Source organism: Ctenopharyngodon idella, chromosome 4 (assembly GCF_019924925.1).
Source record: "Ctenopharyngodon idella isolate HZGC_01 chromosome 4, HZGC01, whole genome shotgun sequence".
NCBI classification, from domain to species: Eukaryota; Metazoa; Chordata; class Actinopteri; order Cypriniformes; family Xenocyprididae; genus Ctenopharyngodon; species Ctenopharyngodon idella.
The window spans coordinates 14,214,742-14,241,510 of record NC_067223.1 but is presented as its reverse complement, the minus strand read 5'-3'; the positions used below and the strand labels follow the sequence as shown (position 1 = coordinate 14,241,510).

Genomic DNA, 26,769 nt, shown 5'->3' with positions numbered 1-26,769 from the left:
AAAACTTAGTACGGTATTGGGTAAAGTAATTTGTTTATATTACTATAGTTGTTATATTATATTACTATAGTTGTTATACCACAGCAGCAACTATAGAATTACACACAACTACTTTACTATAGTATGGTTCAAAAACACTATAGTATTTACTAGCTATAAATTACTATAGTATTTTTTCATGTGGGTTATGACAGGATCATTACAGATGTCCATATCATATGTAGACTGATATTGATATTGTATTTTTATCTTCTCACTAACATTCGGATATTAGAATTTAATAAAATGCTAACAGTAACTAGCTAGGTTAGCTGATTACTGACTAGATATCGCCGACGGCTCTTTCTTTCTCCGACAAGCAGATGCGATGAGACCTGTTTTCCTGCTTGTTCATGTGACGTTCGACATAAAGCCCATCTAAATACTATATCCAGACTATATTTATAATAGACTTTTTGAGCCTATTCAGCGAATGTGTGAATGTCTACTATGAAATGTCACCTCTCCGACAGCAGATGGCAGTATGAATCTCGACATAGACTAAGAGCGACAAGCAAGACTGTGGTGAGTGAAAGAATTGTGTGCGGAAGTATTCCCACGATTTCTTTTCACTAAAATCCTCACACCCTCCAAAATGAGTAAATCAAGGACGACGAAGAAAGAGAAAATAAGTGTGGCAAGCGAGGTAACGTTAAATGTCATATTAATAGATATGCACGTTTATGCGTATGAAAAATGTTTCATACATATACATTGTCAAAGTATATGTATGAAACAGTTGACAGATACAGGAATGATGACGTTACATTTATACCCAGATATAATTTATTGGAAAATCTGTATCTGCACTAAAAAATAACGCCTAGCGTAATGTTTTTGTGCCATCAGGTCTTATCTGAAAAGTCATAGCTATGTGAAAATGTCTGTTCTCATATTGAAATGGTGCTCATAACTTGCTCTCTTCAGATTGACCGCATTGAAGAGCGCAAATTACACTGTAAAAACAACCTGGAGAGGGCAGAGTTCAGACAGAGAAAAGAACAACTCTCGGACAGTGACAGGTGGTTATGATAAAATGATGATAAACATATCGCTGTTTCAGACATAAGTTTTTTTTTCTTTTCTTTTCTTTTTCTGCATAATCTAATGTAGAAACGTAGCAAACGAGTCTTTTCATGTACTGTCAGGCTCGCGCTGGAAGATGAGATGACCATAATGAATGAAAGAATACAGAAATATGGTGAGTCACTTTTATGCAGTGATTGGGGGTGTAAAAACCCTACATTTTTTCTTGTTTGAGAAACCGTTTCCCGCGGATATAAGTCACAATAGGGAAGAAAAGACTGTCGCAACTTCCGTTTCATGCCCAATTAAATAATCACTTCTAAATTTTGTAATAATACCCAGTGTATGAATTTGTGGATTATACATCCAATCATACAAAAAAAATGTAATTGAATTATGACCAAATTTCTTGAAAACATGTTTTGGGAGAGCAGTTCTGTAAGATGTTTTTGTTTTATTCTTCAGAAAAGGAGCTGCAGGTACTGAGAGGAGAGAACAGGAAGAACATGATGCTGTCCGTCGCTCTATTAGCCATCAGTGCCCTTTTCTACTACACTTTCATATATTAAAGAGGTATTTTCTGTCATGCCAAACACTGACTGAGAAAGAGCTATGGGGAGACTGATATCTATTCATACCATCAGTCTCCACTCGTCATTGGTTTGTTCAGAGGTTGTGGTCAGTGTCAGTGTCGTTTTAGCCATGAATACATTGCGCCATCTTCATCTTGGCTTCGGCATCCTGGATTGTCCGAACACTGCTTTATGTTTGCTTTGTAACAGAGTGACATTAGATGCTTGCGCATCAGAGAAAGACACAGATTGGGGATTAAATGTATGTTTATATGATCTTCATTTTTGGGAACTCTTATGTACTTTACGAGATCACAAATTCATTTTATAAAGCATCAGTGTAGACATTTACCCAATAATGACTCGGTGGCGTTTCTCTCCAGATCACTGTTTATTGCATTTCAACAGGACTAACATGCACAAAGGTGGGAAGGGCAGAGGGTGTTATTCCATCCAAAAATAAAATTTATCAACAAAATGTTCAATTGAAATAAAAAACAGCCATCAATAAAATGCAATACTGTCCCATTAAACTGCTGTTTGTCCCTTTGATATCCTTGATACTTGCAGCAAACACTCACTTGCAATACAACAAAACACTTGCCAGCCAGTTCTGTTCAGTCCTATTTTAAGACCGGCTGAGGAACTTGCTGCTGATAGAATCTGATCTGGCTCAATGGCGTCCCCTTTGCACAACAGAGGAATTACATGCTGTCATATTATATTGTACATACAAGCAGGACTCGATCGGCTCAGACAGTACCTTGTGATGGACACAGACCTTTGTACAAATGGGATTTACTAACTAGCCATGTAGTGTGCAAAGTAAACTTCTGACATAACTAAAATATATTCAACCTTTTTATCTCAAAATAAAGACTAAGGATATTCAAAACAATCTGTCATTTAAAATATTCTAAAATGCATATGTTTTTTCATTGAATAGTCACATGTTGCATGTAACTCACAATCAATATAGATACGAAAAAAAAGAGAGAATAAAATCAGGGCATTGATAAAAAGAAAGTGCGTGAGACACTACCTTAACTTGTAATACGTTGATATTGTTCCCACAGAAGTTATTCCATGGTCAAAAGATGACTAATACTCGACTGATGATGACACAGACCGGCCCAGTGATATTTACCACAGCAAAAAACCATTTTCCACAGAAAACGTCACACTTTTGATTTCCCACGGAAAGCGAGCCAGGAAAAAATGAATGCACATCTATCATTAAGAGACCTGCAGATGCACGTTCAAGAATGCATCTGCCATTACTCTTCATAGTATTTTTTTTAAATATATAGATCTGAAGTAACTGAGAACATTGAAATACAAACACACGTACACACATGTACTTAGTTACGTTCACGGTTTGTGCTACAACAACAGACAGGGAGGGAAAGAGAGAGAGAGAAGGAGGGACTGGAGGCCCAGAATGTGATGAACGGAAGAGAGTACACACGTCTGATTCATCAGGGCTGCACAATATGTGTGACAACTGCAAAAGAGAAATAAAAACAGGTTTTAGTATTTTATATGCATTTCTGAAGGATCATGTGACTGGAGTAATGATGCTGAAAATACAGCTTTGCCAACACAGAAATAAATTTTAAATTGTAAAAATATTTCACAATATTACTATTTTTGCTGTATTATGGATCAAATAAATGAAGCCTTGGTGAGCAGAAGAGACTTCTTTTAAAAACATTAGAAAATCTTTCCGTCCAAAAACCTTTGACCGGTAGTGTGTGTTTGTGTGTGTGTGTGTGTGTATATATATGTATATATATATATATATAAATAAAAATTGATTGATAACTATATACTGATTATACTGATATATACTGATAAATTTTGATTGAAACATGTACGGCCCCAAATTAAACTATTTTCATGTAACTAACGTGTTTCATGTTAATGTTTTATTCCTGCAAGCACATTGTTTTCAACTACATTCTTAGTATTAAAAATGTAGATGCAGAACATAATTTCAGCTTGTGTCTCATTGTGTGTCGTGTCGACAGCTTGCACATCTGCTTTAGCTGTAGTTAAACTTACACCAGCTGCTCATCTACATGAAGTCTTTGATACTGAGGTCAGCGAGAGGATCTTTAGAAGGGGGAGGTTTCCTGGGACTCTGGGCCATTCCTGGAGACATCTGTGGGGGAAACGCACACATGACGGGAGCAATAATTAAGTATGTGTGTCTGCATTTCTTGTCTAAATGCCTAAATGAAAAATTCAACTGCATGCATGTCTAAAATACCTGTTGTCCAGGGGCTCCTGCTGCCGGAAACTGTGGCCTCATCATTGGTTGTTGGGGGGCCATCATTGGTGAACCAGGCATCATGGGAGCAGCTCCTGCACCAGACTGTGAATCACAAAGAGACACGGTAAGAGAAACAAACACATACGCTGCACACACACACACATACACATAAACACACACTCTTACCATGCCAAACGGTGACGGGGATCCCATGACAGGACAGACCCCGAGAGTGGAAGTCTAAGCGGGTGGGAGGGATGGGGGGAAAGATTAACTAACACCAAACAACACAGAACAGGACAACACCTGAACATAATGACTCTATGACACACAGACACACAGAAGGGAACACATTGGGATGGTGGTTAGCAGTTTGATTTAAGTGTGAATTTAAATGTTTTAGGAGGGATGTGCATGCATATATGTTTATAATAAAAAAATAATAAAAAAAAGGAAGCGGCTGTCAAGCCATAACAGGTCTGAAGCCCTAAAGCGAGACTGAATCTGAAGCTACTATTTGGCTTTGTTCACACTGCAAACAAATGCAATTGTATGTAAGATTATCAATGTAAAGTTTGATACATCCTTTAGTAAATGTATAATTCTCTAATAACCAGTGCAGTATTTATTCATCTATGTTAACGTTAGTTAATAAAAATAATAATAGTAATAACAATGTAATAATAACAGATACAAATTTTGATTTTAATAATGTATTAGTAAATTTTGAAAATAACATGAACTAAGATTAATAAATGCTTTAGAAGTAATTAGTTTGTGTTATCTAGTGTAGTTAACTAAAGTTAAAAAATAGAACCTTATTGTAAAGTGTTACCAGTGCAGTTTATAATAACAAGTTGAGAAATGTACTGTTGATATTTCGAGAGTTTCAATATTTCAACCCTAAATTTCATATATGAGAAAGCTCCGCCTCTTTAGTCCTGTTCATTCAGATGACAGGAGCCAAGAGAGAGGCGGGGAGAAGGGGAAGCTTGTGATTGGCTCCGCGCCATGCTGCTCAAAGCCATGCGACTCCACCCCCATGCTCCACATCTACAGAACAACACAACATTTACCATGGTAACGCCCCAGCTAGGGGTGGGTACCTGCGCTTGCCAGTTCGCCCCTCCAGCTGATTCACCCCTGAGAGAGAGAGATAGAAATAAAGAAGGAACAGATACACAAATATGTATTTTAAGAGGGCAAGAAATTATGGTGAAATCGAGAGTAGGACGTTAATGTATCTTACGGTTTCTGGTTCCCCACTCCCAAATCTGAAAGCACAGACACAGAGATATACAACTTTAGATTCTTACAATTGTTAGCTAGTCTTACACTCTTAAAAATAAAGGTTCCAAAAGGGGTTTTTCGCAGTGATGAACAATTAAGGTTTCAATGGAACCATTAATTGGAACCATTAGAACCTTTCAGTGAACAGTCCTTAAAAGAACAGTTTTTTGTGTGTATATGAAGAATATTTTATTATTCTAAAGAACTTTTTCCACTATAAAGAATCTTTTGTGTAATGGAAAAGTTCTATGAATGTTAAAGTTTCACACTCTTAAAAATAAAGGTTCCAAAAATTGTTTTGTTTTTTTTCGCAGCAATGTCACTGAAGAACCATTGGGGTTCCGCTAAGAACCTTTCAGTAAACAGTTCTTAAAAGAACATTTTTTATTGTGTGTTTGTATGAAGAACATGAAGAACCTTTTTCCACAATAAATAAGGTTTTGTGCAATGGAAAGGTTCCAAGGATGTTAAAGATTCTTTATGGAACAATCAATGCCAATAAAGAACCTTTATTATTAAGACTTAGAACCTTTAACATCCATAGAACCTTTCCATTGAACAAAAGGTTCTTCAGATTAATAACATGTTCTTCATATAAACACAACTATGGTTCTTTAAATAACTGTTCACTGAAAGCAGAACCCTAATGGGTCTTCTATGACATCTCTGCGAATAAAACCCCTTTTGTAACTTTTATTTTTAAGCGTGAGAACCTTTATCATCCATAGAACCTTTTCACACTCTTAAAAATAAAGATTGTTTATTGGCATCAATGGTTCCATAAAGAATATAAAAATGGCTCTTTTAAAGAACTGTTCACTGAAAGGTTTTTTGGGGAACCAAAAATGGTTCTTCTATATATCATCGCTGTGAAGCCCCCCTTTTGGAACATTAAGAGTGTGGCGTCATAGAAGCCAATAAAGAAACTTATTAAAACATTTTAAAAGTGTAGTAACTTAATTCTATTTCAGCTATAATTTTAAAGTACACCAAATTTAAAGTGGATGGGAACGTACTGCTGGCCATGTTGGCCATAGCTGAGTCCAGGTCTCCTCCTCCCATAGGTTTGACCGGTGAGGAGGCCCCTGTTGCCTGGGGAGCCATAGCTGGCATTAGCATATCACCCAATCCATCGAAAGCTTAAGGGTAAGACAAACTTAGTGAGCTTGTTTTTCAGTAATAGTAAGGAAACGGGAGCTAAACTGAATGCTAACAACCCTCATGCAGGGTATATGACTATGGCAACCAGTACAAGAAAAATCTTGTGTCTACACTGTGTCTACACCAGACGCAAGCCACGCAATGCGACAAAAGCAAATAAAACTCATTATAATCAGTGATGCTGTCTACACTGGATGCGACGTGACAAATTCCCGATGGTAAACTGATGCCCCTGTTCTATTCCTGACGTACTTCAAGAGCTGTTCAAACCGCCTGCTCTAAGCAGGACTTGGACCCGGGTCTGCCGGCATGGGAGTCGAGCGCTCTAACAAGGAGGCTAAAGACCACAGTCTCTACATCTGTTGCTAGAGCGTCTCTTGAGATCAGCGGAGTGAGGTTTGCACACACAGCTCCGTTACACTCTCGCTTCTTCTGATACTATTACGAAGAACAAATGTATTTGCAAAGGTCACTTTGTCACATCCGGTGTGGACAGCTTCTAACTGTTGCGGGTGTAGACATGGTGTAAGAATGAGAGCAGGAAAAAAGAAAGCTGAGCGCTATCATGTACATTCATTCAATCATAACATTTAATCTTATCTTTGAAACACCTGAAGTGTAAGACCTGTTTCACACAGCACGCATAAGCAGCACTTACTGCTACCAAAAGCTCGCTTTGTGCTTTTAAATTGATACTGCAGCTCAATACTGAAAATAACATTTTTTTTCACAGGGTTTTTATCGTTCTTATCTGGATTCTGTCAGATTTACTGAATAGAAATGCCATTTGTGTGCATGTGGAATCAAGCATGACATGTCTTTTTTCAAAAAATGAGTGATTCATTCAGTTCATTAATTTATGCTGCTATATTGCAAAATATTGTGTTGATAAATAGGTTTATATTGCATTTTCTGTCCACTAAACACAGCAAAAATAGGCTCAGCGTCACACTGCTTACATGTGCAGTGTGAATCCTGTAACTACTGCTTACGCATGTGTTGTGAAACAAGCCTAAAATAACCGGTACAGCTCTTACTGAGCACTAATTTTTAATAATACACTTTACTACCATTAGTTTCTATTATACACACACGTTAACGCACAGGATCTCACACTGGAGATCTTTGCAAAACATCCAAACTTTCATTCATTCATCTATTCATCTTATATTTTATCTAGCTTGTTAGCAGTCTTTCAGTTTTCACTGAAGCCCTATTCTGCAATGCAGCAATGCACTGTGGGATTGCAGCTGGTGTAGGAGCATCAGAACTCACCAGTAGCACAGGAGGAAGCAAGCAATGACCCAAGAGCCAGATGGAGGGAAAGAGAGATGGAAAATGAAGAAAAAATGATAAAAAGAGGGAATTTGAAACATTGGAAGAAGTAGTGAAAAAAGAACATGTGAAAGAGATCATGATCAGGAAGAAGAAAGTGTCGTCAAGCAGAAGAAACAGATCAGATGAGCACAGAAGAGAGTGAGTGAATGAGAGAAAAGAGAGCAGAATTAAGCAGCAAGGCATTGGGAAGAAGGCTTTCTTAGTCCATGTAGAGCTGAGATGAACATAAACGCCACGCATGAGAGAAACAGATGGAAACACTGATCTCATCTCAACATGTCAGTATCACCACAACACAACTGAGATGTCATGTGTCTAGACTCAATATACAGCACACACACACATCACTAAACTGACATCAACACACACACAAAAAAAAACACCTTTGCTTTGTTAAAATGTCATACAACCAGAGAAAAAATTTTATATATATAAAAAATATATCATAGCTTTGAGTTCTCAGTTATGTTTCATTGAATAAATGTGGATTGCATAAATATATTGAATCTGAGCACTTCTGAAAGACTTCTTTTCTCAGAATAAAAATCGGATAGGATAAAGTCACAATGAAAGAAGTAGCGACAGATCTTTTCTTCCGTATTATGATGTACATCCCAATGTAACAGATTCTCAAAAAAATAGGGCTGGGACTTGGTTCTAGGCATCAGTTGTTGATTGGATGTTGAGATGTGTTCATGGCTCCCAAAAGTGGACGAATGTGAGTTTTCAGGGGCGGGGTTTAAGCGGACTAAATGATTGGAGAAGTCCTGCATATGTCCCCAGAGAGAAGTCTTCACCAGTTATGACATTTTGATTAACCATTGAAATGAAACATACTGTGCATGTACGAATTGTTCACAATAAGATCTATAACATGTAATTGAAAAATAGGATTCATTTCATGCTGACTTTAAGTCCATGATTTGCTCTCCATCTAATCTCATTGCTTTCGTTGAGAAAATACTGAGATCTGATTTGTGATTTGTCTTTCCTAAGGGTATGTACTCATGCTGCAGTTTCCATGCTATGGACTATGAAGATTGTAAACGTGACTGTTTTAAACACCAGACAAACCATGAAAATGACATGAAGAAAGAAGTCATGAGGGCTGCAGGTGACGTACCCGACATCAGATCTCCTCCTGCGCTTGCTGCGGCCGGGGCGGCTGGTTTGGCCTCACCAGCACCCGCAGATTCTGATCCATCCACGCAGCATGAGGGTAAAAAAGTGAGTGATTGAGTGAGCCAAAGCCATTACGCTGAGAGTCAAGCACAGAGAGAGAGAGACAGAGAGAGAATGTTATCACCCAGCTAACAGAACTGTAATGTACAAACATTCTTCTAGTAACGTTAACAGAATGTTCATTCAAAGTGATCTGTTTTTTTAGTTGAACGTTTGTCTAAAGTTTTTTAAATGTTACTACTTATTAGTTTCAGATGGTTCGAAGAACATTCAAAGGTAACATTCCCATAATGATTGCAGAATTATAAAATGGAGCATTCCCTTAATGTTGTCTCTAACGTTCACATAACCAAGAATTTTTTTTTTTTAAACATTTAAAGGGGCTATATGTAGAATTCAGAATTCAACACCGGTGGCCATTATGTGAACTGCAGCCAGCAACTTATTGCTCGTGCACGTACCTGTGCACACAAGAGACTGAACGTGATTCAAGGCCTTGATATACTCACTGCAAAGTTCTTGTTTGTTCTTTAAAGGTAAAAAGAAATTTGAAATACCTTTGCAGCGATATACTGTTAACGAACATCCAGACGCTGTCCACGCTGCTGAGAGCGACGTTTAGATGAATATGTAAATATGTACTGCACACTTTCCTCTCAATACCACTAGACTATAGACTATATAGATCTATGTGAGACTATAGTTTGAATCCCTTATCTTTGCATGACACATTGACATTACAGTACAGAATAGCTTTTTCTGCATTATCCTGAATATTGTATAAGCATTCATTTCATGTGTCAGTGAACGGAAGAGAGGCTCTCAGAAGCGAGCGCAAATGTCACACGTTTTGATTTTCCTGGCAAAAACGCCTCAAGTCCTTGACATAAAAATCATTCTACAGGCTTTCATAGACAACCTAGGTAGTCAGGGAAGGTCTCGTTTTTTTAAGTTTCGTTACAAGCTGTTCACATGTTGGCAATACAAAGCAAAAAATACATTAAAATTCCTACATATAGCCCCTTTAAAAAACTGGAAAGTTCAGAGAACATAAAAAATAACGTTTTCATAACTTAATGGGAATGTTAGTAAAACGTTCTTAGAACATTTGTGTTAGCTGGGCACACAAATAAAAGCCACATGTGTTTAGAACCACAAAAGCACACACATACACCTTATTAAAGTCTTTTCACTTCTTCCTGTCAGGTCAGGGAATCTCTCACAACTGCTGTCTGGTGTCCATCAACCATCAGAACAGCTTTATTTCCCAATAACAGAATCCACAGCAACCATCTGAGCAAGACATGCAAATCAAACCATGGCAAATCATGCACACTGGGGTTGTTACCAACCCCCAAACAGGTCCAGATTTGCCCCACTGTCTGGCCAGCTCATGGGGGCAGATAGAGCAGCGGCAGGAGGACGAAACACATCTGGAGCACAGGAACGAGTTTTGTTGACATCTAAATAACATCCATTTGAAGAGTAACTTTATGCATCTATCTATGTAAAACAAACACTAAAATATCACAAATGAACCCGTAAGATGCATCAGTTTTAGGTCAGAACCTTTATCATAGATGAAGACAGGTGAATGAGAGAAAGCCCAAGGGTACGAGTGAAAATAAAAATGTCTCTAAGTGGGGATAATGTAACTAATGGGTCTTGGAGACAGTTCAAGAAAACACAGACAGAGAGATTGGGAAAGAAAAGGAGCAAATGAAGGCCCAAGGGAGTGAGGGAGTGTGTCGGACGGACAGTTCCATCGACTGCCCTAGGAGAGAAGCATATTTGGCTCACCTTGAGCAGTCAAGGACAGAATGGAGAAAAAACAATGTACAAGCGAGGCAGGGAATGAGTGGATGGATGTACTGCAGCGTGTACCTGCTGAAAACAGGTCTAGACTGGGGTTAGGGTCTGATTTGGGAACAGATGAATCTGGCATGGGATCAAAAAAACCTAAAAACAAGATGACATTTATAAAGACAAACATAAGGAAATAATATTAATACAATACACAACACAAACCAAACCAATCAAAATCTAGGAAAAAATAAGACAAAATTAAAGCAAATCAAATTAAATTTATATTCTTAATTGTTGAGAAAATTAAATGTAATAGGAGAGGAAAAGATTTTCACTCCAGATTTTAAAAAGTAGGACATGCTAAATTTCTGGCCTAAGGGGTTTACCAGCAAACAGGTCTATCGTTGGTGCTGGGGAAGCAGTGGGGGCTACATCGCTAGTGGTGGCGGAGACAGATGCCTGGCCAGTAGTGGGCGCCACTGAGCTAAAGAGCGCATTACTGTCATCTACTGGCTGCAGGGAGAACAGGTCCAACTGAAGGGAGTTATCAGCAGAACCCGCTGTTGGAGCAAAGGGATCTATAGTGGGTGAAGAGGGTGAACGAAAAACATCTTCAAGGCTCTGAGACTGTTGCGATTTATTATATCCACCTTATTTTGCAAAGCGGAAATAAGCTATTTTCTACGGAGCTCGCAAATGACATGCAGGAAAAAAAATAGTAGGCTAAATTGTGCGCACGATTTACTAATTAGTTCCCTCGATTTACTAAATCATGCACACGATTTATAACTTGAAGGAACGAAATAATAAATTGTTCATACGATTAGGCAAATCGATGAACAAAATAGTAAATCATGCAATATCAAACAGCTTTTGTACAGTTATAATTACTGGAAGCGAATGACACCAGAAGCCTCGCACATTCAAGTTACAAATAGCCGCACCTGCTCTTACATTAAAAATAAGATGGATAAAGTTGCCCTGAGGATGAAACTTCAGAGAAGGAAGAATGAGAAAGAAAAACAGAAGAACTCTCCTTTCTCTCTGTGGAAGTTAGAACTGATTATCTGTCAGATACGCTGCGCATCTAACAAGTCGACATCTGCTTGTGCCCCCCAGAGAACTGAACTCCAATGTTCAAAGACTATTGCCCTAGCAACACAGATAGCAATCTCCACGGCAACACCGATGCCAATTCAGAACACTCAAGACTGACCAGAGGAGGCAGAGCCTGCAGAGGAGGCTCTATGTGCTTCTTAAAATCGGTAAATGAAAACAATCACTAACAAACACACTCGCTCTCTCACCCATTATGTACCGACATTCTCACATATATGTGCTTGAACTGTTGTCACCCACCAGTTGCCGCGGTGCCATCGGCAGCAGGGGTGGGCGTGGCTGCTGTGGCCCCACCCTCCGCAGCAGAAGCTGTTTCAGCCGCAGGGGCCGCAAACATATCTGGAGTACCGCACACAAGGGTCAAAGGGTTGACGGATAATAGCCAAAGAAAAGGATGAGAGGAGGCAGAGGAAATAGAAAGAGTAGAGAGCATAGAAAGAAAAAAAACGATAGACGTCAGGAAAAAAAGAGCTTTTGCACAGAAATATTTTAAATTATGTCCTGCATACTTAAAATAACATGCACTCTTAAAAATAAAGGCAGAACTTTTAACTTCCATGGAACCTTTCGACTGCACAAAAGGTTCTTTATAGTGGAAAAAGGTTCTTAAGATTATTAAAATGTTCTTCACACTAAGAATTTTTTTTTTTTTTTTTAAGATCTGTTGACTGAAAGTTTCTTTGAGGAACCAAAAATGGTTCTTTTATGGCATCGCTCCGTAAACACCCTTTTGGAACCTTTATTTTTAAGAGTGTACTATATAATAATTCTGACCAATTCTGTTAATATGAAATATCCGTAACCCATTTTACTTCAGTAACATAGCATATTTCCAGGATATTCAACCATACGAAAGTAGGATTAAACTTGATCTTCTGCATTACGTTTTTTTTCTTTTTAACTCTTTCCCCACCACTGACAGCATTTTTTTCTGTCATTTATGAGACAACGCTTTCCTGCCATTTTGACAGAATTTTCTGGCTTTCCATGTTTTCACTGTTATACGGTAGGGGGCGCTATTACACATCTTCTGAAAGAGTAGAGAATCTCCAGATCAAAACACAGGCAAAAAAAGGAGCAGAAACAAGCGATGAAAGCATTGCTTATTCACGTTGTAATCTTTGAAAAAAGCATGATTTTCTCAGCTTTTTGTTAAAAAGTTAGCTTTTTTCTGAAACCCACATTCAAATGTTGATAAAAAAGAATACATGAAGCTAAAAAAAATTAAAGCAGAGGCTATGTTCTTTCTTTTGATATATGTTGCATATTCAGATATTCATACCACAAAATATTCTAGGGGCCATGATAGTTTTGTGGAACTTTTTTGGCTGGCAACTTTTAAAAAAAACGCTGGTGGCGAAAGAGTTAACAGAATTTGCTCTAGGAACATGTATTAGAAAGTAAAATGGGTCAGTTTTGATTTCATGCTGACTTTAAACCTTTTTGCATTCGCTGAATGTAAAACTAAATGAAAACCTGATTAATCTTGCTGTGCAGTCTGAAAGTGCAGCTACACATAAGAATAATCAAATGATTATAATTCATATATGTAATTTTAATACACAAGATCTTGTGGAGCATTGATAGCAAACAAATGTCAAATAAAAACTGCAGCATGGAAGATATAAAGGAAATGAGAATATCTAGATTTCTACAGCAGACAGAAATGGATCATTGATGATTACAGACATCACAAATGCCACAAATGAAACAGCACAAACTGTGATTTTGATCTGATCTTTCATTTCTGTGCTGGGATGTTCCTCTGTTTCAGAATGTGGCACAGCCTTTTCTCCCAGAAAAATCTTCTTAAGGAAGAAACCTCACTACTGACCTCCGAGGAGATCCGCTGAGCCGGAGGAAGCACCGGCAGCGGAAGGGGGAGGAGCCAAAGAAACGGCTGCCTCAGCGGCTGTGGTGGTGGGCGTGGCTGAGGAGTTGGAGTCTACGGCAAGGGTTGGGTCAGGAAGGAGAGTCTCTGTGGTAAGGGAACCTATTTCTGCATAGCCACGCCCCCAAGCGGACCAATATAAACACAACGTAAATAAACAGATAACCAGGAAAGGAACCAAAGAAGAGGGCAAGAGCATAAGAGAGAGAGAGAGAGAGAGAGAGAGAGAAAGAGAGAGATTCTCCTGAGCAAAGACTGAGGTTAAATGGATTCTCACTCTAAAAGGGCTTCGGGAGACTAGGTTTGTCATATATAGGTCATTTCAATTTCCCAGATGAACTGTAATAAGTGTTCAAAATGTTTAATAAAATGGATGAGACATTTAACACATCAAAACACATCTAACATAAAATGAAAAGCCAATAACGCTTACCTGACCCCAGCAGATCTGATGTTACAGCGGCATATCAGAGACAGATAGAAAAAGAGATCTGGTTAGCAAATTAGGTCATGCATTCATTAAGAGTTTGTAATGAGGAATGTAAAACAGGTGCTTTAAGGTTTTGTCATGGAGCAATATGAAATTAAAATAGATCCAATTTACTTTATTAAAGAGGCAAAATTATGCCCTTTTACAAAGTGTTGATTTTGTTTCAGTCTACTAGAATAGATTTTCATGTTTGAATGTTTAAAAAACACCTTATTTTTCACATATTTGACATTGTTGCAGCTCCTCTCTTCCTAGTCTGTCAGTAACACTCTGTTTAGTTCCTGTCTCCCTTCTTCTTATAAGCGCAATGTGCTCTGATTGGTCAGTGTGTTGTGATTGGTCAAGCGCTTCGAGCGTTTTTGGGAAATGTCCCACCCCTTACCATAACCGCGAGTTTCAACACACTAACTAACTCAACCAGGCCCCGCCCCTTTATTTTGCATGTAATGTGACGTGTTCATTCCTGGAAGAAAACTCAACACTACAATGGAGGCGTTTCAGGGAGTTCAGAAACAGTGACACTGATATAGAGAAGTGCTTTTGAAGACCTTTTCATGCTCGAACAGCAACATTTCACACTAAAGAAAGTTAAAAATGTAAATAGGCCCTCTTTAAAACAAAACTGTTTCCTGTTGTGAAAAATTCACTGGTGCATGTTATTGCAAATGTTCCCTTCATAATTTTTCATCAAATGTAATGCAAACTTTCTTTATGGCTGTCATTGAGACCACAGTCATAATTTAATCAGTCTTTCTTGCTGGATGACCTGTTTCACTCTAAAATATGTCACATTACAGAAGTGAAATGGCTTGTGACTGCTGTTTCATGTTGATAAGATCAGTTATTATTATAAATATTTTATGGTTTCATATTAAAGTAACCCAATTTGAGCATGCTGGCGCATATACTCCAACATGTTTGAGTCAGACCTCAGGATAGCCATGCATCTGAGCTTACTCCTTCGGAAAGAACTTTTTTTTTTAAGAGAAATTTTGGGTTCAGCTTGGTGATGTATGCGTGTGTATGTGTTTAGACTGTACCTCCCCAAGATGTGGGAGCAGCTGATGCTCCTCCTGCAGAAGGTCCAGAGGAAGACAACGGGTCCAGATCCAGAAGAGAACTACAGTGAGACAGACACACACACTTTTATAAACATATGAAAGCTGTACAGTCAGATATCATCTTTTGTTCTGATTAGCATTTTATCCGACAGGAAGTGAAGCGTGGTTACACTCACTCAGTGGCAGTTTCGGCAGCAGGTGCGGCCTCGGTGCGCGGCGGCTCCAAAGTGGGGACGGCAGCAGCAGATTTGGCGGGAGTGGAGGTTGGAGACACGTTATTGGTGGGTGATCCCTAAAACATAACACAGAGCTACAGATTAAGTATATGTGTGTGTGAGATCCATGAACAAAATCAAAACGATAAACAAACAAAGTGCTGACTTACCTTTGTGGGTGACCTGATGGACACAAGAGATATTGAGATGATTTTATATAAAAAGAACAAAACTGATGAAAATGTTGATGATATTATTTAAAACATACTCACCCTTCCCTGAACAAACCATTGGAGGAGGAGGAAAAAAACATAAATTAGGATTCATATTTATTTAGTTAGAGACATAAAGTACAATAACTGCAGAGACAAGCCATAGTTGGTGAAAGTGATTTCACCAAGTATAATATGTTCATGGATCAACATTCCAGTCAACCAATCAGATTTGAGGGACATTTTTACAGTTTATGACATATTTAAACTTACAACCAGGGTTAAGTGCTTTTATATCAGTGTTATTCACCTACCTTTTTTCCTCTGATTTTAAAGGGGACCTATTATGCCCCTTTTCACAAGATGTAATATAAGTCTCTGGTGTCCCCAGAATGTGTCTGTGAAGTTTCAGCTCAAAATACCCCACAGATCATTTATTATAGCTTGTCAAATTTGCCCCTATTTGGGTGTGAGCAAAAATATGCAGTTTTTGTGTGTCCCTTTAAATGCTAATGAGCTGCTACTCCCGGCCCGCTTGCGCTTCGGTTGCTCAAAAACAACAAAGCTGGAAAATCTCACGCAGCCGATTGTCAGTAACAGTGTTCAGCCTTACATTGTTCAAACCGGAGTCGGACACTGATGGAGAGACTCAGGAAGAAGTTACAACTTTTAGAATGAAACTGGACGTTTCTCAATGGTTAGTGGATAAATTTATGTAGTTGCTGTGGAGTTGATTCAACTCATCGACTAGCATGTGCCGTCATGTTAATCTTTTGTGCAAATCCAGTGTTGAATTGACCCTCGTTTGTGAAGCAGTCTGGCGTAAAATGATGGCATGGCAACAACACTCACTGTTTTCGGACAGAAATGTTGTTCCAGGATCAACATGTCTTACTTAGCAAAATCACGGTGACCAGCCATGGTCATGTGCCTTGCTCAGGCTTCTCTATCAAATCTAGCATGCAACATTTGATTTACAAGTTCAGAGTTACTTCCCATCTGACATTTAAAGTGATTTAGAAAGAGTTCAGGGGTATCGTACCCTTTCTTCCCTTCTAGACTGTTCATATGTGTCTCCAGAGATTCCAGAATACTGCTGGGAGCCTGAGAACAGCAGAATAAAACACACATGATGAGCAGTGAAGACAGTACAAAAACCATCAGAGCACATTTGATGTCAATATTTCTCAAGATTTCACAGCAAATTCAAACAATAAAACACCACATCAAAACCTGCTGGGAAACTTTACTCAAACCACTCCTCAAAGCACCGCAAAACCAGCTCACTGCACAAACTGTGGGACAGAACTGGACTTCAGTGCATTGCTTTACTCAGCTTCTGAACAAAAAGGCTAATTGCAATGTGACCTTTTAATTTTAGAGAGAAACTCAAGTCACGTTTATTTATGTAGCACTTTATAGATTGTTTCAAAGCAGTTCCACATCAATAAACAGGAAAATAACAGTGTTAATGATGCATAAGTCATCAGTTTTGAAACAACTTTAATTTCAGCTAAAAAGAAGCTCTACAGAAGGCAATAGTGTCATTATCCTGCTGTTTTCTTTTTTTGTGTGTGTGTGTTCTCATCTGCTAGTGTCAGTACGGTCAAATTCTATACATATTTTTTGCATTTTAAGGACACCTTTTGGGAGAGGAAAGGCAGAAACTCATCTTAATATTTAAAAACCACCAGCCTATACAAAGACATTCGCTGTATCCGAATATGCCTACTTCTATACTACATAGTATGCAAAAAACAGTACGTGAGCCGAGTAGTACGCTGAAAAAAATTTGTTGTAGGATTTACTTTGAAACTATTTTCTCTCAGAAATTCACAAATAATTACAAAGAAATGGCACTTAACGCATTGAGGTAAATGTGAAATTTTGAAGTACAATGACTGAAATAGTATTTTCTTGTAAAACGCACTCCAGTTATCTTTGTTGTATGACTGAATTCATAGTATTTATAAAACAGTAGGCGGAAAGTAGACCTACAACTTCCGAAATGCTCATTCGATGGACACTACTATCCCATGAGGCCATGGGAGAGGTTTTGTGAAGAACTGATGCTGATGACAGTGACAACATGACAGATATAGTACGTCTGAATTTCATTCATACTACACACGTTCATACTATACTATTTTAATGGTCGCAAAGCAAGTCTCAAACCAAATATAGCACCTACTATACAGTATGTGATTTCGGACGCAGCGATACTGTTTTGTGAATAACTAGCTCAGGCAGGAAAGGCTTCTGAACAAGCAGGTAAAAGCAATGCACTGAGATGCATACTGCGTCCCATATCAGTCACCATGGTTACCGGCTCTTCGTTGCGGCAGTCTTTAAAGGGACAGTCTTCGTTGTCTGAATCTGCCAGGTCGGCAACTACACGAGGGTGCAGACACTGGGAATTCCCATGACGCTCAGTTAGGATGGATGAAAAGCTCTTTCACGCTCACACCAGCTTTACTTACTTATTTTAAAAGGTAGACTACATTTTTCACAATCCATTGACATCAAGAGATCAATACTTGGCCTGATTCTTCTAATATTACTTAAGAGTTAATGACACGCCAACAAATGGCACATATGAAAGGACGAATGTCTGTTTTCTCTGAGTCACTGGAGTATTACAATAGTAACTTACATAAGAGATGTCAGGGATGTCATTCTTATCCACTCCTACTTGCTGCAACAAAAACGCAATAATCATATTCTAAGTAAATTGGTATTCTGGAAATATATTTGACTTTAAATATCTCTTCTTCTGGCCTTACCTCAGCAATTTTCATGAACTCTGCAATTTTGGTCACCCGGGTCAGAAATTTCTTATAAATCTCCAGAGAATCCTTGCACTCAGACTTCTTCATTTTGAAATATTTCTCTGTAGAAAAAGATCAAAGCCTTCAGGATAAAATAAAAACTTTACTTATGGCTTTATATATAATCAATGTTGGGTAAGTTGGGTAACTATAAAAAAAGTAATTCATTACTAGCTACTAATTACATCTTCAACTGTGTAATTACTAATTACTCTGCATTATTACTAATTACTTTCTAAATCCCATATCAGCCTCCACCAGATGAACAATAAAAGGATAGACATGAAGCTGTGCTTTTAATTCTTTCAAATAAATACTATAAAATTGCATAAATTATTCTTGAACTGACTAAAGTATTTAAAGGGAGAAGGTTACATTAAAAACATACATTTTATCATTAGACATTTCCACTAATGTTTTATATAGAATTGTTCTATAGTCTATACAGTATTTAATGCAATTACATCAGAGGTATCTGTGATTAAATTACAGAAAAAATAAGAGTAATCCCTTACTTTACTTTTTCAAGGGAAAAGTAATTAAATTACAGTAATTAATTACTTAGTAATGCATTATACATAGTCATGCAACTTATAATGCATTGTATGGTCTCATGAATAATTGTAACAACAGTTATAACACATTTTAATACTTATCTATTCATTGAACACACTTTTAGAAAATCTAATGCATTAAAACACATGACAAACAACCAATTTTAAGATTTAACAAGGAATCTGCAAAATATTATAATGCATTTTACATAAAGGCTTTAAGAATTGTTTAAAATGTAGTAAGATATATTGTAGTTCAGAGATTGAGATCATCTATATTAAATGATTTATCACATACCTAATAAATTGATGATGCCGTCATTGTAGGAGGCGAAGAGCTTTATCAGATCCTTAAAGAGAAGCAGGAATGCTGCGTTTATGATGCCATTGTTCAAGTCTTTAGGATGAACCTGAGGGGGAAAAAAGAAAAAAGGGAGCATTTAAAATATTAATGTGAACAATAAAATTTAAAACAAAACAAATAATGCTCTGTCTCAGTTAATGGGACGTCTTCACAGAAGGTCCCAGATGTTGTGCGAGGTGTTACTCACGTCAAACTCCAGCAGTGTGTCCACTTGAGTCTGCAGGGCAGGCATGGCCTTCAAGAGCTTGTCAGGAGCCATAGTCCTCATCACACCCTCAGCTCTGAGTGCACACACACAGTTAGGTTTCCATGTTTTATGGGGACATTCCATAGACATAATAGTTTTTATACTGTACAAACAGTATGTTCTATTCCCCTACACTAACCCTAACCCTAAATCTACTCATCACAGAAAACTTTCTGCTATTTTAGATTTTCAAAAAAAGATCATTCAGTATGATTTGTAAGCTTGTTTCCTCATGGGGACTTAATGTAGGGAATACCAGGACCACACACACACACACACACACACACAGAAGAAATAGTTCAGTGCATAAGAATGACTGCATATATTTGCTGAGTCCTGAGAAACCATCCTTTCTTTCGCTTTAACTCAGAGATGACATTCACTTTGTGATCTGTAAACACTGGGAGTAAATTTGAAGTGTTTCTAACAACATCATGCTATCTAAAATGTTCTCTGACATAATATTGAATAACTTGGAGTAGCTAGTGTCTAAATGTGGCCTTCTATTCCCAGAATCAATCGACGTACCCCTTTTTAACTCGAGTGAAGTCGAAGGCCATTGCGCGGTAAGCGTATGCCTTCTCATTCAAGTACCGTGCATATCGTCTGATGAATGTAGACATGTCATAGCCTTGGAGACAGAAAAGGAATAAACAGCCTCATAGTTTAGAGCATTTCATGGAATTATTAAACACAAATTAAGTGACATTCGAAAGAAGTTTATGTGACTTTATCCATTTAACTCACACAAATGTATAGAAACTCACCATGGGAGCCTGTTTTGTCAATAAAGTTGCTGAGATTGAACAGGGAAGTCCTTGAGGCCAAATACTGAATGAATCTCTGCAGGGGTTTAAAAAGGACAAATCTCTCAAACACACATTGTTTTATTTATTTGTAATTTATTTTATACCAAAATGCCTAATGAATTCTGAACTTGATAAAAGCAAATGCAATCCTGCATGCAGTTTTCTATGGAGCCCCTAAAGGGACATGGTGGTGGAAAAAATATGGGATGGGAGAAAAAAATATATTACAATGCTTTTGCGCTTTCTTGCAAAACTTTTGCATTCCCCCTAGAAACTTTGCATTTTGCTCACAAAATGTTTGTGTTCCCTTGAGAAACTTTGCATTCCCTCACCAAAGTTTTGCGCTTCCCTGAAAAACTTTGCGTTCTCATATAACAGTTTTGCGTTCCCCCTGAAAAACTTAGGGTATGACTCAATCAGCTCAATGAGCATCAATGCTCCCTGGATTTCACTGTGAATTGTGGGACTGTTTAAGTAGCGAAGGTTTCAGTGCACTGGAAGGATTTTCCGATTGAGACAGCCCCTAAAATGGCCGACTCCCTGATCAGTGCCCTGAATACTGGACTAAGGAGCTGATTGAGACACACCCTTAGTTTCATAGTAAATACATCAGTCATGTATCCCTCACCTCATTGTCGTCGATGCAGATGTGGTGCATTTTATTGCATTTTTTTATTGCATATTCTCAAAATGCCTAATGAACTCTGAACTTGATAAAAGCAAATGCAATCCTGCATGCAGTTTTCTTCTCTTATGTCAAATGAAACTAGTACATCTGTGAGTTTTAGTTTAAACTTGATAAAAAGGTACTAAAAGGAATAAAGTTTAAACAGTATTGTATTGCTTCACCTCATTGCCGTAGATGCAGATGTGGTGGGTCGTGGTTAGAGCTTTGAACACGACCACCCAGCTGGCATTAGTGGATCTCTCGAATAGTGTGTCAGCCATCTGAGGGATGTTCACGTTTGTCTCGTTGGTGGTTGAGATCAGATCTGCATACAAAACACACACACATTTACCACCACAGCACTACACACTGCAATGGAGATGAAGAGTTTTATGATTACTGAACCAGCAGACAGATTCTCAAGGGGAAAATTCATAACAGCAATTGCATTTAGGAGGCAAGAATCAGCCTCACGGAGACAAACAACAATATGCCTGTGCATTTTTCTTGCGTGTAACAACATACATCAGCTATCACCCTGTAGCCCAAGCAGGGCTTGACAGTAACTTTTTTGCTCACCAGCCACTGTGGCTATTGGTTTTCCAAAGATACTAGCCACTCAGCATTTTCACTGACCACAGTTTTGACATTGGGGAAAAATTGCCACATTTTTCACATCATAATTTGGCAGCAGGTATATTAGGCTGCTGTCACTTTAAGACCTGACGCACAGATCCATTATACTGTTACACATGCGTTTTATTTCTCAACTGTTTACGTTCACTTAAAACATAACTGACTGTGTTTATGTGAATACTAGGCAAGACTGGCATTTTGACATTATTTTGTGTGTATTTGACTGTTTGAGTGCAATAAGCAGCAAAAAAGAACTCAATTTAGTACTGAGAGGTGGCTTTATAAAAATCTGCGGGAATGAGCAAAATTATGCGCAATACATGCAATATTTGCCCATTGGCCTCTGTCCATCTTGATAACCTCCTAATAATCCCCATATATATATATATATATATTGATTGGCTTCATCACTCCGTCTCCCCTCCACCAATAAGCTGGTGTGTGGTGCGTCGCAGCCATATTGCGGTAAAGTGAAAAATGTCGTCCGTCATCGTTGTTTTACCTTTTTTTGTAAAGGCCGTTTGACTTATTCTTTGCACGATTGCTTTGTAAACACTTGATCTGTACTTCCGTGGTACTTCTGCCTGCCTACGCATGACCTTTCCAACATAATTACGTAATGCGTGGCGCATCGCAGAGCAGTGCAAGATTTGCATTTGTGGTTAAAAAGTACATCATTTTATTTTTTTTTAGAAAATGGCCGATCGTTTCGCTAGATAAGACCCTTATTCCTCAGCTGGGATCGTGTAGAGCTCTTTGAAGCTGCACTGAAACTGCAATTTGGACCTTCAACCCGTTGAACCCCAGTGAAGTCCACTATATGGAGAAAAATCCTGAATTGTTTTCTTCAAAAACTTGATTCCTTTTTGACTGAAGAAAGAAAGACATACACATCTCGGATGGCTTGGGGTGAGTAAATTATCACGAAATTATAATTCTGAAGTGAACTAATCCTTTAAAAGATGCATCATTTTTTTTCGCATTGGGAAATTTGGTGGAAAATGTGTTTAACTGTCATGAAATTAATGTAACGATGCAAAACACATCTCAATAGTCCTAAAACAGGTTTGATTTTCTTTAAACAAAATATAAGTTCTTTTTTTTTCTTCGGATTTGGGAGTGCATTACATCCCTGACATACTTCCCAACAGGAGATCTTCTTAAAATCCATATAACGTTGTGCTCAGGGTGCCAATGTGTTAGTCATGGCTGCTAGAGAGCACACTGCAGTGGAGTTAAGAAGCCAAGAATAGTCCAGATTAGAACACACTGAGATACAGTGTGTGTTTCCACTAGTGCAATATGTTCCTATATGTAACGTCACAACATATTAAAGTTTATGGCACAGCAGTCCCTGTTTTGGGAGTCTGTACATATAGGTTATGACTATGTGAGCAGGTGCAGCTCACTGGGATTATGGAATTGCTCATGTGACCGGATTACAGACAGTGTAAATACAGACACATTGCAAACACACACACACATGCACCATCAGTATGAGCACACGACTAAACTCTCTGCCAATCAGGTGCATTGGTCTCTTAAATACATGATGCAAGATCGTACAAATTAATCCTAATTAATGCATCTAACAAGACAGTGATAGCATTAATATTTAAATAAACTCCTGCGAAGCAGCACAACAATGTTAAACTAACAATCTACGACTTTCTTGCTGTCTTGCGACTTTTCTAATTCAAAGCAAATGCTGCCTGTCTGTATTAGAATGAAGACCCTTTCGTGCAAACTGATACCATGTCATCATGATGTCACTCACCCCTCCCCCTTTCCCAATAATCCACTTCAGTTTCCATGACAACCTCACCACCACCCCTCACGCCTTCCAATTCAACAGACAAAAACTCATTTCTTGTCATAAAACACCTGATACTACAAAAGTAAAACGTGTTGGTTTCTGTAGACAGGCCAACAATGCTAAACTGTGCCAAGCGGATTTATGAATCTATGGATTTAGGGAGTGCCTGTGAAATCAGGACACATCTTACACACAAAAGCATCATGTGTGATTCCCTGTTGAAGGGATTCTGCTGATATTTACACACAAGATTCCTCTGCTTGCATACCAGTGTCCTCACCTTTGGCTTTGTAAATAATACATGCATGCTTTGGCTGATCGATTTATAATTCAGAAGGCCTTCTCCTGCAGGACACAGAGCTCGAGGGCGACGCGAAGATGCTTTGTAGCCTCTCCGTCCTGTCTAAATGCAGTTGATTTTCCTTCTGTCTTCTGTGCTTCTGTCTCTCCCTCTCAGTTCCAGACCACACCACCCACATAAAGACACTTCAGGGTATGTTCTGTGCTGTCAGTTTGCCTTAACAATAAATTCAATCAGCTAGACACACTAACACACTCCTTATATTACATGCACCCTTTTCCATTTACAGAATTGCAACTAGCAGCAAGCAACCTCACTGAGTAGAAGCCATGCATATACACTACGCCTCGGCCTGTGGTGTGGTGCTGAAGTGGACAGCGCCAGGTCTGAGTGAGACTGGACGCGTCGAGGAATGAGGGTGAGTCAAAAATGTCTCACTTACAATCCAGGTGCTTCTTCTTGGGCGCCATCACCTCGTGCGTGGTGGCTTTGCAAACGGCGCGAGCCACATCGGATCCGGTGAGCTGGTACTGCGCCGCGGCGATGCGATCCTGTCAGAGTCTGTCCCGACATTTTCTCCCGGTAGCGTCGACAACCACCTCAAGAATCAACTTCAGGGGGAAGGACAGTCGAAATGCATATGATATTCGCCGACAAAAAAAGAGACGGAATCCAAGGTGGCTCTGTAGAAACCGACAATGTCAATTTCTCCTTTTGGTTTCCAAGCAGAGCGCCTGAAATGGCGTGTTCAAAAGCACAAAAAATATATGTTTGCAGTTTAATTCTATAAAATTTGGAGTCTATGCACGGGTTGGTTTCAGCACCATGGATAATGCCCCTATTACGTAACGCTCTACGCCGAGCTATTTTCTGGCTCTCGTGAGAAATAATTCATCAAATTAATACAGTAAACTGTCACCTTTGATTAGTATATGCATCAAAAACCCCATCTAACCGAAATAACAGAGCGTTTTGCGTTGAACTGGTCCTTTTTTCAATGAAATTAATTAAATAAACGCATAAAAACGAGTTGTAAAAACGTTCCGTTGATTAATCCTTTACTATAAACCTGTTCGGGATTCCGGAGCCTCGGTAATATTCGGTCAAAGCCCGTGTGTCCTTCCCGTTCGGTCGGATGATGATGGTGCTGATGACGTGTCTTTTTCAAGCCTTTTCAAGGGCGAGGGTATGAAGACACGTAATTGTTCACGTTTCAGTGATATATCGTGTAGATCTTGGATATTCAGTTGCTTATTTTTGTGGTAATGCAGGTTAAGGTCCTGCCTTGTCGGTGGACCTGGTCAGGTGACGCATAACGGGCTCTTAAAGGGAAGCGGCGTCAAACTGTCACGCGCCTTTAAGGGGTCTGTGTGCGCGTTCACGGTTCATCTGTCTGCATTCTGCTCCTTGAGCACAGAGGTATATTCTCTGTCACGAGCTTTCAGTGAAATTAGCTGAATGGAGGAGAGTCACATACTCTTGTAATTTGTTGATGATTTTCTGGTTTGTCTGAGAATTCTGTAACATTTTTGGTCTTTCTTGTGTTTTATTCCTTTTTATATGTGCTCTGTGAATACGCATAAGCTATAGTTCGCCTTGCAATTATGGATCCTCGAAAGAGAATATGGAATAGCATGATCCTCTGCATGTCTACTACACCTCTAGTGACTGAATGTGAAAACAGCAGCTTCATCATTCGACCACTAGGTGGAGACACTTCAACACTATGGATTATTTTTCTAATTATAGAATAAAGATTTTCAACTTTTCAGCTGCCAACAGTTTAGTTTATCTACTTATCAAAGAGACAACAGTGTCAGTGAAAAGCATGACTGATATAAAATTGTATATGATATGTGAACAAAATAAAGACATTAAGTGAATATTATATTTATTGTTTGCATAACTTCCAGTCAATCTGTAGCCTAATTCAAAGTGTGAACATTTAATGTTACTGTAATGGAAATGTTCACTGTTAAACATTGTTAAACAAACCTTTGAATATTTTCAGTTTTTAAAAACATGTAATGGCTTTTAGCTATACTGTGAACTACTAGTTTAACATTTTAGTAATTTAAACATGATTTGATTGCAAATTATTATAAAAGCATGATTGACATTTAAAGCTCACAGGGAATGTTCTGGCAAGGTTCTCTCTAAGTTATGAGCAAATGTTCTTCTAGTAACATTAATAGAATGTTTGTTAAAAGTTCTCTGGTCTTTAATAATGTTCTCAAAACGTTAGCACAAAAACATTATTTATATTTATAAATATTAATTTATTTCAATCATGCGTATAACTTTTTTCTGAAACTTTTTAGTTGGTTGTTCATCTAACATTTTTTTAAATGTTTTATAAAGGTTTTTTAAATTTAATTTAAACCTGTGTTTTGTTAGTTGTGAAAATTCTACCAGTGAATGCACTGGTCTCTAACTAATTCCTTATTTGTCCAGATGTTTTTCTCTCACTGTCTCCCTGTGTCTGCGTCTCCCTTCGCTGCCTTTATGTGTCTGTCCTCACGTGGCAAGCAGCCCAGAGGAAACATCTCATGGATTGTGGGAAAGTGGAGATAATGCATGTGACAGAGACGACTGACTTGTAAACAGAGTCTGTGGGCACAGGTGAGACGACACACAAACTGTCAAACACAGAACTGTGCAACTTTTGACATACATATTTTTGATGGTGTGAAATTTGGTCAGTTAACCTTAGAAGCCTAATGGAGGTTATATGCAAAAAACGTATGTATTCTGTAAAGCAATCGCTTCTGGTTCAGGTCTTTTGTATGTGCTTCGTTAAATATAAAATGGTTTTGCTCAAGATGCCTTCAAAGAGCGAGTAAAGATGAGATTGATATTAAAATATTTAT

At 38.3% G+C, this 26,769-nt stretch overlaps 2 protein-coding genes and 2 long non-coding RNA genes across 7 annotated transcripts; 3 read left to right on the top strand and 1 right to left on the bottom strand.

Moving 5' to 3' along the window:
- The first annotated feature begins 510 nt into the window (after positions 1-510).
- Positions 511-2,170, top strand: ccdc167 (coiled-coil domain containing 167). Its single transcript, XM_051892163.1, has 4 exons — positions 511-685; positions 967-1,061; positions 1,188-1,240; positions 1,531-2,170. Exons 1-4 carry the CDS (start codon positions 635-637, stop codon positions 1,632-1,634), a joined length of 303 nt encoding a protein of 100 aa, XP_051748123.1. The 5' UTR covers positions 511-634; the 3' UTR covers positions 1,635-2,170.
- On the bottom strand, positions 2,010-25,275 carry snap91b (synaptosome associated protein 91b). The gene is given in 23 exon segments (XM_051892164.1): positions 2,010-3,141; positions 3,702-3,801; positions 3,910-4,014; positions 4,989-5,055; positions 5,162-5,186; positions 6,219-6,341; positions 8,825-8,896; positions 12,049-12,147; positions 14,133-14,147; positions 15,230-15,309; positions 15,427-15,542; positions 15,636-15,648; positions 15,738-15,743; positions 16,720-16,781; positions 18,331-18,372; positions 18,461-18,567; positions 19,358-19,469; positions 19,611-19,704; positions 20,199-20,301; positions 20,438-20,513; positions 21,329-21,471; positions 24,342-24,450; positions 24,452-25,275. Coding segments are annotated over 22 exon segments (1,677 nt in total). The 5' UTR covers positions 24,473-25,275; the 3' UTR covers positions 2,010-3,141; positions 3,702-3,714.
- Positions 8,789-15,315, top strand: LOC127511371 (uncharacterized). Its single transcript, XR_007930007.1, has 4 exons — positions 8,789-8,928; positions 11,809-11,954; positions 13,583-13,791; positions 15,223-15,315. It is a non-coding gene; the product is annotated as an uncharacterized LOC127511371 (long non-coding RNA).
- Positions 15,403-26,769, top strand: LOC127511372 (uncharacterized). 4 transcript variants are annotated; one of them, XR_007930009.1, is made up of 5 exons: positions 15,403-15,531; positions 22,476-22,691; positions 24,056-24,091; positions 24,189-24,317; positions 26,354-26,769. It is a non-coding gene; the product is annotated as an uncharacterized LOC127511372 (long non-coding RNA). The 4 variants fall into 4 exon arrangements; XR_007930008.1 differs by lacking the exon at positions 22,476-22,691; XR_007930011.1 differs by lacking the exon at positions 22,476-22,691 and having other exon boundaries at positions 23,950-24,091.

Bases quoted from the DNA above. Each gene is read 5' to 3' on its own strand.
- ccdc167 (XM_051892163.1), top strand. From the start codon at position 635: ATGAGTAAATCAAGGACGACGAAGAAAGAGAAAATAAGTGTGGCAAGC. The intron at 1,062-1,187 runs GTGGTTATGATA...ATGTACTGTCAG, and splicing joins CAACTCTCGGACAGTGACAG to GCTCGCGCTGGAAGATGAGA. The intron at 1,241-1,530 runs GTGAGTCACTTT...TTTATTCTTCAG, and splicing joins TGAAAGAATACAGAAATATG to AAAAGGAGCTGCAGGTACTG.